This window comes from Filicampus tigris, chromosome 11 (assembly GCF_054856515.1).
Source record: "Filicampus tigris isolate MCC_2025a chromosome 11, RoL_Ftig_1.0, whole genome shotgun sequence".
Lineage (NCBI taxonomy): Eukaryota > Metazoa > Chordata > Actinopteri > Syngnathiformes > Syngnathidae > Filicampus > Filicampus tigris.
Window position 1 is genome coordinate 7315336 of NC_141227.1, and position 12346 is coordinate 7327681.

At 39.5% G+C, this 12346-nt stretch overlaps 1 protein-coding gene across 3 annotated transcripts in view; it reads left to right on the forward strand.

Annotated features, from left to right (window-relative positions):
• The first annotated feature begins 4624 nt into the window (after window positions 1–4624).
• kndc1 (kinase non-catalytic C-lobe domain containing 1) overlaps window positions 4625–12346 on the forward strand; it is a 30417-nt gene continuing 22695 nt past the window's right edge. For all 3 annotated transcript variants that reach the window (XR_015088652.1, XM_086045240.1, XM_086045241.1), the window contains exons 1-5: window positions 4625–4884; window positions 6593–6791; window positions 8312–8370; window positions 10806–10952; window positions 12159–12276. Coding sequence is in view for 2 of the 3 variants with exons in the window: in XM_086045240.1 (XP_085901366.1) it covers window positions 4819–4884; window positions 6593–6791; window positions 8312–8370; window positions 10806–10952; window positions 12159–12276 (589 nt within the window). In the remaining variant the exon portion in view is untranslated. The remainder of the gene's footprint in view (window positions 4885–6592; window positions 6792–8311; window positions 8371–10805; window positions 10953–12158; window positions 12277–12346) is intronic.

A 12346-nucleotide genomic window follows, 5' to 3' on the forward strand; every position in this document is an offset into this window, starting at 1 on the left:
CTCAGCTGGTATACCCAGACAGGCTTTCAATCATTGCCATCACACAATACAGTCAAATAGAATTGCTAATTAATATGGTTGAGTGATTATACAAATACTATTCATCAAAAAAGCACCACAATTTGTTTAATACACTGAACAAAAATATCAACGCAACACTTTTGTTCCCATTTTCTCATGTGCTGAACTCAAAGATCTAAGACATTTTCTACATACATATTTCTCTCAAATACCGTTCACAAATCTTTCGAAATCTGCATAAGTGAGCACTTCTCATTTGCCAAAAAAATCCATGCACCTCACAGCTGTGTGGCATATTATTATTACATTATAATAACATTATAATGCTTATCTTTGTGTGCCTTATGCTACCTTAGTAAAAATGTGAAATTTAACAGTTTTGGGGAGGACCAGTGAGCAGAAAACCAGGAAGGATCTGATTTTCCATTTCCAACCGTGCAAAGAAAAACTCAGAGATTGTTTTGGGAAAAAAAGAATGACTGCAAATAAATAAATACAAATAAATGGAGAAAACCGAATCATACCAAACTAGGGTAATACATTCGCGATAATTCCAAAGAAAATTGTAGTTCTGTAATGGTAATAAATATATTACAGACTGATACAAATAATAAGTCTGCAGTATTATCCAGGAAAAAAAGTTACATATTATACAAGCAACATTATCAAGTCAGTAAATACGGTAATAACTTTAACCTAGAAATAGCAAATGGTGTGACACAAGACAGTGTACACGAGAGCTATCTGGTAGGTCCTGTAAACAAGAAGTATGCTTCTGATGGGAATTTTTTTTCCACTAGTGGAAATACATTTCTTACAGAAAAAAAAAAAATCTTATAACTGGCTTGAATGGGCTTCCATGAGGAAGTCAACCCGCAAAAATCTTTGCAATTATATGTTGTATGCACGTTCACTTGTCTAAACATGGCATTCTGATTAAAATTGCGTTTGTGGAATGAGTTAAGCAACAAAATCCACCCATTCATCTCAGGGGGCGACTATTTTGTCACTTCTGTTGTGTGAAACAGGTGAGAAACTCAACGCCATTTTGCTTTTGTGGCAATGGGAAGCCACCATAATCAACAACTTCACCCAAAGTGAGTGTATCCTCTGCAGTAAAAATAACTGTGTAGGACATTTCAAATGTATTAGATTTTTTTGTACATCAGACTTTTCAAAATACGTCTCATTTGAAAGCTGGTGTTGTGTAGAGTGTAAAACAGGTGAGAAACTCAACGCCATTTTACTTTTGTGGCAATGGGAGACCACCAAAATCACCAACTTCACCAAAGTGAGTGTATCCTTTTTACTGCAAAGTAAAATTTACTTTTCAGGACATTACAAACCAAATTTATCCGATTTTTTGGGCAATTTTATTTTTCATAATTGGTCTCATTTCAGATAGTTTTAATAATGTTGTTTGACTACTGAACATATAAACAGATAGGCCTAAAAGGAAATATTTTAGTAGGAAGTAAAACGATTTAAAAGAAGAGAAAACAGAAATGTAATCATTAAGCACTATTTACATGTTCAAAGGGGAATAGGAAGAAGTAAAAGAACTTGTGTAATCCTATCCCTTGTTTTTTGTGTATTTTGACTTGTTTCATATTAATACAATAATAAGTAATGCACAGAGCTGGCCATTTTACCAAAAATGTGTGATCCGTTTATCGCCTACTGCCCACAGCTGGTGTACCCTTCTGCCATCCGTCTATCAGCCTTTTTGTCCGGCCGCAAAAAATAGTAATCGCCTATAGGCCGGTCCGCCTATGATTTTAAACGGGCTTCCGTTTGCGTTTCCGACTACCAACTTCGACAAACTATTACTTGCGGGTAAAGTACATAATCACACACTCTGGCACAATTATCATTATACTCTTACACACATAATCAATATTTCATTACATTACACACAATCTAACACATTTTTTAAAAATTAAGGCATTTGAGCAATTTACCAAGTTAGCTGATTTATATAGTTTTTTGTAGTTTGATTTTGAACCTGTTTTTGAACACAGCAAGTGATTCACACCTTTTCAGGTCAGTTCTGTCATGACTCTGTGCTGTTTAGCCTGGTTCCCAGCTAGGGTGGTGAGCGGTTCCCTCCAGCGGCGCACCTGTCACACATTACAATCAAGTGCTTTTTAAAAGGACTGCCAAGTTGTCACTTCCTTGCCGGATTATTCCTCTGCTTGCTCATGACCATAGCACCAAGTAGTTGAATTTTCTAGACGTCCGCTCATGTTTTCGCAATGTATTTTACTCTCTTTGTTGCCTCGAGTTTTCTGCCAATACAAGTATTGTATCTTCTGTTATTAAAGCTACCCTTGGTTGTACTTTTTGGAATTGGTGTGATCTTGTCTTTTTTCGACAAGCAATTTTCATTATTTCTTTCCTTGCCTTTTGCAAGCGTTTTTGGTTATTCTCGTTTTCCTGGTTTTGCCATACCAGCGCCTTCAGTTGCACTTTGTCGGTCTTGCGTATTTTTTCTAATGTCCTTTTTTCCCTTTTTGTTCAAAACACCATCTAAGTCCACGCTTTTAGAGTCCGCTTCGGTTCCGGGCCCTCCCGGAACCCTGACAAGTTTCGAAAATACAGTGCAGAGGTCGTGGGTTCGAATCTGGGCATGGCCTTCCTGTGTGAATTTTGCATGTTCTCCCGGTACCTGTGTGGGATTTCTCCGGGTAATCTGTTTCCTAGCACATTCCAGAAACATTGCCCCTAGGTATGATTGTGAATGTGAATGGTTGTTTGTTTTTGTGTGCCCTGCAACTGGCTGGCAACCAGTTCAGGGTATTCCCCGTCTATTGCCCATAGACAACTGGGATAGGCTCCAGCACGCCCGCGACCCTTGTGAGGATAAGTGGTTTGGATAATGGATGTATGGATGATATTCCACATTGGATCTCATTTGAAAGCTGTCGTAGGGGAGGGGTGCTCAATCCTGGTCCTTAAGAGCCCCTATCCAAACTGTTTTCCATCCCTCCCTGCCGAAACACACCTGATTTAAATGAGCCGTTCATCACCAAGCTTTGCACAAGCCTGATAATGATTGTGATCATTTGGATCAAGTGTGTTCAGGTAGGGAGAGATGGGAAAACAGGCTGGGTAGGGGCTCTTGAGGACCGGGATTGAGCACCCCTAGTTTAGGGTATGTAACAGGTAGGGGTTGCGAACCGTCCTTTGAAAAACGGAATTGTCCCGTATTTAGAAATATAAGTACACATCCCGTATTGAGTTGTAAAGGATGCACTTTGTCCCGTAATATCGTGATGGTAAAAAATAGTCTGTAAAATGTCGATGGAATTAATGAACAACAGTTACCTTTTATATGACAATTTGCAGAAATGGTCCTTGGCCCTCTTCTGCTCTGTGGCCAATGAGCTGACAGCGCATTCGTGCACATCAGATACAGAATCCACTTATCTTATTGGTCGAGGTAATGTTGCTTGCTAAAGTCAACAAAGCAGCATGACAAATTTGTTGTCCACCAAGCAATGCCAGAGATAGATAAACTATGGTATGTAAAGAATATTTTTTTTAACCCTCTAATTAATTTGCGAATGTGCAATTAATGTCAGCATTGTTTGGACAAACAACATAATTTTGCAGAACTTGCCTCCTCATTCCGACATCTTGCCTTAATTTCCCTTTCTGAGCATCCTGGCCACGAAGTGGCGCTCTGGCCGGCGCCCCCAGCTTCGGTAAGATAGAAATTTGAACCACCTGATCTACAGTCAAGAGTCGCACACAGCTATCGACATAGCCACCCCAACATAAATAAAACAAAAAACAACTCTTTCCCGCAGCTGAAGTTGAATATGATCACGTGACGAGACTGCAGGGCTATAGGCCATACGGCTATGTTTGATTGGTGAAACACAGTCACATGGCGCAGGCCTCTGACAAATGCGCCTTTCTCTACGTACGTACGCGGAGGGGATTCAAGTAACGGGTTCAATGTAGCCTAATGTAGCGAAGTAAGAGTACAGTTTCTTCACAAATCTACTCGAGTAAAAAGTATAGTGATTTAAAACTATTAGTTTTATGTCCTATACTGCCACAAGAAGCAAACATTTTCTCCCGTCGGTCATGCATCCATGCAGTCGGTTTCAATCTCAAACTCCCGGGCTGAATTTGGGGCCCAGTAAATTCCTGCAAGTCGGAATACTAGTCTTTCCGTTTCAAGCCTATCTTACACTTCTGAATTGGACAAGGTGGACAAACAAATACATATAAACTATTTTGGGAATGATAATAGTTTCTAAAGTCTTAGTTAACTGGAGGAGATGCAACCCTGTATGTATGGAGGAGCAAAACTGTCAAAATAAAAAAATAAACCAAATATAAAAAATATAATTGAAATAAATAAAATCTAAAGTTTAAAGTAAAAATTTAACTGTACCTGTATTTGGATATTTATTTTCGTATTTATTTCCACATTTATTTATTTATTATTTTTATTATTTTTTTCAAAGTTTTTTTTATTTTATTTTTGTATTTATTTTTACTTCTATTTCATATTGAATATTTTTTGTGAGCGTGTGCTTGCGTGGTTGCGTGCACGCGCGTACGTGTGACCAAAGTGGGGGTTACCATTGACTGCAGCTAGATGTGCGCAATACATGCGGAACACTGAGAATTCTTCCTCGTGTCAGCGGATGGTTTTAGTTTTGGACCTGAGCGGCTACCATCAGCTACTGGACCGAAGCGGCCGCAACTCTGTGTTGATGACAGGCATGACTGCTGTCTGTGGAAGGAATACCCTCACACGGCAGAACTAAAGTTGCTGCAATGGAGACTTCGTGGAGAAACGCATACTATGAAATGGACCATCTGCCTCCTCTGCTCGAAGATGAGGTACGTCGTCGTAACTCGAACAAGGACCTGAGAATCACAATTATCACCGAATTACATTTGCAGTTTACAGGTGGTTTGCTTTCTGCGGACAAATCTAATTTATAGAAGCATGACATTAATTACAAACCCTAGATGGATAGTTTCATTAAAAGAAAGATTGTGTTGTTTAAACCACGGTCATCCCAGGATTGAATTTCCGACAAACACCGCACAATTGTTATCTCTCTGTCTGACCACGTATATTATATTATATATTATAGTTATCTTTGTCTGTCGATCGTACTGTGTCTACAAACTCACCAGGGCTGACGAATGGGCAATGGTTCTCATGTTAACCAGCCTTTTTGGTTTGCGCCCCTCCCTGCACTCGAGGTTTTAATCCAGTGGTGTACTATACACAGTGTCAACTATTGTTATCGTCAGATATTTCTTACCTAATGGAAAAAACACAAACATGCGTGTTAGGTGAAGTGAAGACTCGACATTTGTAAGTGCTGTGAGTGTAATTGGTTGTATGGAAATGGGATATAGAAAACAGATGGATAGTTGAGCAATTTGGTGAATAACATTTTAGATGAGCTGTAATCCCGAAAGCATTGCAGGCGAAGAGCTGAATTTGGTTGTATGACTCCACTGATTGTTTCAAGACCAGTTGCCAAAGATAAGTCTCACCATCCACAAAAGCTCACACTAACACAATTACACAGAAAAATCACACACCATCTGTGAGTTCTGCAATATCTCTCACTGTTCATCTCAAAAGCTCACAAAGAAGCCCCTGACCACTTTCCCCAGGATCCTCGACTCATAGCAAAACTTATGTAGGACAGCGCATAGGACATCTGGCTTTCTTTGTATTGTTCTCAAGGGAAACTGTCTATTCATGGGGTTGCTGCTGCTGTTTAAAGTAGCGCTTTGTGGCCTAACTGTGATCATCCTGTAAAATCACATGAATACAGTGTTCTAATTGAACTGAACATGCATCGAGATACACATTATAGGATAACATTACGTGAGGAATAATAATGAGTTAGAACAAATACATTGACCAGTGAAGGGATGTGGTTGTGGTGATGCCTCTATTCCCCTCCTCACACACAACCCCTAAAGCAGAGAAGAGAAGAAGAGATCTTCCTTTGCATTTTTTTGGGGTGGTGGGGGCACATCAATGTGCTTGATTCGATATTGAACATGGTAGCCATGAAAACTGGGGCCATTTGCTCACAGATGACTCACTTTACTGTGTAGGTGTGAAGAATCACTTCATGGTGTGGTGTGCATGTGGAGGATGCGGTGAACATTGTGCCAAATGGCCTTGCTATTGAATAAAATTCAGTATTTTCTGCTTGTTGCATAGCAATATATTGTGTTCAAGAAGCATTCACCGGTTTTAGTAGCGGTACTTACTGTTAAAATTAATTTAATGGTTGCACCAGCCATCCATTTTTTTGTTCCGCTGTCCTCATTAGGGTCACTGGTGATCTGGAACCTTCTTAGTCATCTCACTGTTGTTGACTTTGTGTATTAATTTAACAATACGTTTAGTGTTGTGATTTTAGCAGTACGGTTCTATAAAACTGCATCTGAAACAGCAACACAGAATATTCAACATTTAGAAAATTACCACGAGTAAAACGTTGGTGTGACCATTGTTTCATAGAGGCTTGTGTTTGCTCATGTGGACATAACTATAAGCGTTTGTGTCCAGGAGAATGTGTCTCTGGCAGACATCCTGACTTTGCGAGACAGCTGTCTGTGTGAGGAGGACGTGTGGGCAGTGTGTGCAGAGTGTGTTCTGGCTCTGCAGAGCATTCGACCCTCCCACCTCTTCCACACCTTGTGCATCACCCCAGATACGCTGGCCTTCAACTCACATGGGAATGTTTGCTTTATGGAGCAACTCAGCGGTGAGTCTATGGCAATAACACGCATACATACTGGTGGGTGCCAGAAAATTGGGATATTGAGGGAAATTCCATTTATTTCAATAATTTGTTTCAACGCATGAAACATTTATAGTATATCAGTTTACAACACACAAAGTGAGATATTTCAAGCCTTTAGTTGTTTCAATTTTGATGATTATGGCAGAAATACACAAATAAAAAATCAAGTGTTTCACAAAATTAGAATATCATAACAAAGCTCAATATTGTAGGAATCCTGTGTCCCAGTCTTTTCAGTTAGTTAATGCACAACAACTGTAGAGGTTTTCCTCAGCCTTTAAATGGTCTCAGTCTTGTTTAGTAGGCTTCGGAATCATGAGGATGACTGCTGACTTTAAGGTTGAAATACAACAGGTACAGAAAATCATCATTAACACCCTCCATATGGAGAAAAGGTCTCGAAAATAAATAGCAAAAGAAGCAGGCTGCTCACAGAGCGCTGTATCAAAGTACATGAACACAGTGTTAAGAGGAAGTGTAAAATGTGGCCGGAAAAGGTGCACAAGTAACAGGGATGACTGCAGCCTTCAGAGGATTGTCAAGCAATAGTGGCTCACAAATCTGGGGGGGGGCTTCATAAGGAGATGACTGAGGCTGGTGTCAATGCATCAAGAACCACCACAGACATATGTTTGCATAACATGGGCTACAGCTGTAGAATTCCACGACTCAAGCCACTTCTGGACCAAAAACAATATCAGAAACGTCTGTGCTGGGCGAAGGAGAAAGGTCTGTTGCTCAGTGGTACCAAATTGTTGCTTTGTGGTACCAAATTTTGGAGAAGCACAAAAGTCAAACTGCTTAAAGTGGAAGTCAACCCCCCAAAGATTCTTTGCAATAATGTGTTGTATGCGCCTTCACTTGTCCAAACATGGGATTCTGATCAATATTCTGTTTGTGGAATATGAGTTAAGCAGCAAAATCCACCTGCTTTTGTCCACATCAGGGGATGGCCATTTTGCCACCTCTGTCAACTGATAGTAACATCACAGTTGCTCAGGGCTCAGGTAATGACCAATGATAGCTCAGCTTCTGAAAACAGGTGAGCCGTGATTGGTCGCTTCCTGAGACAAACTAAAACGGGTGGATTTTAATGCTTAACTCAATGCCATGTTTTAACTAGTGGGACCGCAAAGAACATTTTATTTTGAAAAAAAATGTTTTGGGTTGACTTCCGCTTTAAATGCAGACCATCTGAACGCCAATATCAAAGCAACTTGAGCTACAACACAACCTGAACTGTGCCAAAGGCTCATCGGCTCCATGCCATGCAGCCTTGATGCTCTCATGAATGCAAACGGAGACCCAACAAAGTATTGAGAGCATATTACTTAATACACTTTTCAGATGGTCATCATTTCTGTGTTTAAGATCCTTTCTTGTTGGTCACATGAAATATTCAGATTTTATGAGCCACTTTTTTTTATTTTTATGTCTTTCTGCCACTATCATGATAGATTTTTTCTGTTTCTGTCCTCCAGATGATCCAGAAGGATTATTTGTGCCTCCCGAGTTTGATAACACAGGCAGCACATTTGAGGTGAGCGATATTGAATAACTGAGGCTGGTTATATACAGCATGGTCCAAATTACGCAATTACGATATAATGCCTAATTCCCTTTTTTGTTGTTGTTGTTGTTTTTAACGGTTTCTATTTTGCTTTTAAAATGACACAAGCCTTTATCTGATCATGCAGTGTTTACATTTGTGGAGCACGGGAAATAATCAACATGAGCAGCCAAAATAGCACAAGCAGCTACACGCACGGCATCTACACGTGGCACGGACAACATGAACAATAATAAATTTATAAATAAATTATTCAACATTAGACCCATGCCTAAAAGTGTTGAGAATGATACAAATATTAATTTTCACAAAGTCTACTGCCTCATTTTTTACAAAGACAATTTGCATGTACTCTTGGATGTTTTGAAGAGTGATCAGATGAATTGTAATTAACTTCCAAGTCCCTCTTTACTATGAAGGTGAACTTAATTTAACTTCAAGGAGAGAGGTTCAACTGTTGCGAAGAAGGCTTCAGGGCACCCAGAAAACACCAGTACACTCTCCTAAAGTTACCAGTAATTCAGCCGCAGGATCGGCGCACAACCAGTGCAGAACTTGCTCGGGAATGGCAGCAGGCAGGTATGAGCGCATTTGCACGCACAGTGAGGCAAAGACTTATGGAGGATAGCCTTGTATCAAGAAGGGCAGCAAAGAAGCCACTACTCTCCAGGAAAAACATTATGGACAGACTGATATTCTGCAAAAGGTGCAAGGATTGGACTGCTTTACTGGGGTAAAGTCATTTTGCCTGATGAACCCCCTTTCTGATTATTTCCAAATCCGAATTATATCCCAAAATAAAGCTTGTCTGGAGAAGAGAAGGTGAGCGCTACCATCGGTCCTGTGTCATGCCAACAGTAAAGCATCCAGAAACTATTCATATGTGGGGTTGCATCTCAGCCCAGGGACTGGGTTTACTCAACAATTTTGCCTAAGAACATAACCATAAATAAAGAATGGTTCCAAAACATCCTCCGAGCGCAGCTTCTCCCAACCATCCAAGAACACTTTAGTGAAGAGTGAACATTTCCCAACATGATGGAGCACCTTGACATAAAGAAAAAGTGATAGCTAAGTGGCTCAAAGTACAAAACACTGAAATTTTGGGTCCATGGCCAGGAAACTCGCCAGACCTCAATCCCATTGCGAATGTGTGGTCAATCCCCAAGAGGCGGGTGGATAAAGACAAAATTCTGAAAAACTCCAAGCATTGATTCTGCAAGAATGGCCTGCCATCGGTCAGGATGTGGCCCAGAAGGTTAATTGACAGCATGCCAGGGTGAATTGCACAGGTCTTGAAAAAGAAGGTTCAACACTGCAAATATTTACTCTTCGCATGAACTTAATGTAATCGTCAAGAAAAACATTTGTCACTTATGAAATGTTTTTTTTTATATTTCATTGTATCATAGTATGACAAAAAGATCTAAAAATACTGAAGCAGGACATTTTGTGAAAAACAATATTTGTGTCATTCTCAAAACTTTTGACCACGCCTGTACATACCCATTTAGTTGGACAGGGATTCACCTCCTCATTGGTTAAAATGTGAGTAAAACCTCAGTATTCTTCCGCTGCCCACCATATTAAACACATTTACAGTAAAGATCAATGTACTTCTAATGTCCTCAATTTAGACCATATTTCAATTTCTATGTTTTCAATGTATTTTACAGCGAATTTTCAAAAACTATGTATTTTGTGTGGGGCCGGGTGTGTATACTTAACTGATTGGTGTATTTTGATAACATCAAGTTCACATAGACTGGGTGTAGCGGTTAGTTCACGTTGCAGTCACATTAGCAGATATCCAGTAAATATGTTTGCTGCTATCCAAAAGACACATTAAACACTCTTGCTATAAATCTAACAAAACCTTGATTCCATGTGAAATATGTTACATTAGAGGTTTATCGATCAGATAAAGGCATAATTTGTGCCTTAATTGGGCACATGGGTCTGCAGTGTAGATAAAGCCTTAAATCAAGGTAGTCCAATGAGTCATTGCTGTGGTATTTTTTGGTGACGTTTCTGGCAGGTTTTGGTAAATTTGGGGTCCTTTTAAAGTCATGCCCCGGCCTTATAAAATCTAGTCATTCATTTGAAAGTGACTTATTTTTATTATTAAATATACAAGTAATGGCTATAAATTTGCATGGAATCCAGGTCTGCAGTTGAGTGCTACATATGACACTTTAACACAGCTAATAAAGGTTGAAACGCACCAATTTTTAAAACTATGTAATTGTTAAATAGATTTATGAAAGCAGAATTTTAAAAAAGCATGTCTTTTCCATGAAATTCTCTGAAGTCTTTGCTGTGGTACAAAACACCAGATTTACTGTATAACTGAAAGTATTCATAGGACACCTGCATTATAAATTATTCTTTGTGCTGGGATCCAGGGCCATGTTTTTTCTCTGGGCTCAACTCTTTCTGCTGCATTGAATTTTGTGATCGAACCAGAACTGGAGGCTGAGCTGGGTGAAGAAACTCAAAAGCTGTTGGATAAAATGCAGGAGAGGAAACCAGAGGATAGACCGCTCATTCAGGTAAAAATAGATCACAGTTCTTTACCAGGAAAAATATGTTTTTCTATCCAAACATTTTATTTACAGTAGAGTATATATTAATATTTTTTACATCTATATTGAATATTATTCCAATAAATCAAAGGAGGCTGGGTCACTAAAAGGGATGGGGGGTGTACACTTTAAGAATAAAGTAAAAAATATTACTTCCCGAATCATAAGTTTGTGTGCTTCAATCAATCGGAGCCCACTAGTTGAGGAAATGTAGCACATACTGTACACTTACAAGACACAAATACATAAACCCTTACATGGTTTTCTGCATAAATGTGTCACAGAACTGATCTGAAATCACAACATTAGACAAACACAGTCCGTATAAACTCTTACCACAATAATTATGTTTTCATATTTTTACTGTACACACAGGATAAACATTCAGTGCAAAGTGGAAAAGGTTCGTGAACACACACGCTAATGACTACCCAAGTGATAGTCTGAGTCAGCCAAACTAGAGTAGAGTCCAATCAATGTAAGGAGGTTGGAGGTGTTGGTTAAAGTTAGCATGGCTAGTAGTGAACCTTGCCCCACAGGAAAGAGCTCTCGGAATATCTCAGAAGATTTGTCGACTTGAACGGAGCTCGAAAGAGTTTCAAAATGTTATGGATTAAACATTAAAGAAGACACCATGGAAAGAGCCACTGCTGTCCCCCTAAGCAATATCTACACGTTTTAAGTTTGCAAAAGAGCACCTGGATATTCCACAGCACAATTGGCAATCTATTGTGTGAAATGAAATGAAAATTGAGCTTGGAAAGAACACTCAGAAGAAAAACACAGTTCGCCACCATCAAAACCTCCTCCAAACTTTGAATGGCATGGTTTGGGGCTGCTTAGCTTACTCAGGGACCGGACATTCAATTTAGACATTTATTCCCAAATTTCTGAAGACATTTAGCAGGAGATTTTAATCCTACATCTTATGTCTTCCTATTGAATCTTACCAAAACATGGGCGATTGGACAGGATAGTGAACCCAATGATCCTGTTTGTGAACAACCAAACTTCAATGACTATATGACATCTTCGACTGGTATTTGGAACTATTCATAATTCCCTCCTCCGAGACTAAGCCCAGTTCCAGCTCAAGAAAAACACCCTCAAAGCATTATGCTTTAGGCTTTCAATGTTTCTTTTTCTGTTAAATCTTTTATGACAATCCCCCAGGACATCCTCTGTCAGGCTCAAGCACGACTGCCCCGCACCACATCTGTGGCCGTGTGCCGTAAATTGTCTTCTGTTGGACGGCGTGTGCTCTCCATTGAATCGATATCAAATTTCCAAGGTCATTTCATCAGCTCACTATGTCAACATTTGATCTCTGTAATGATTTCTGACTTGAACCATTCCTCTCT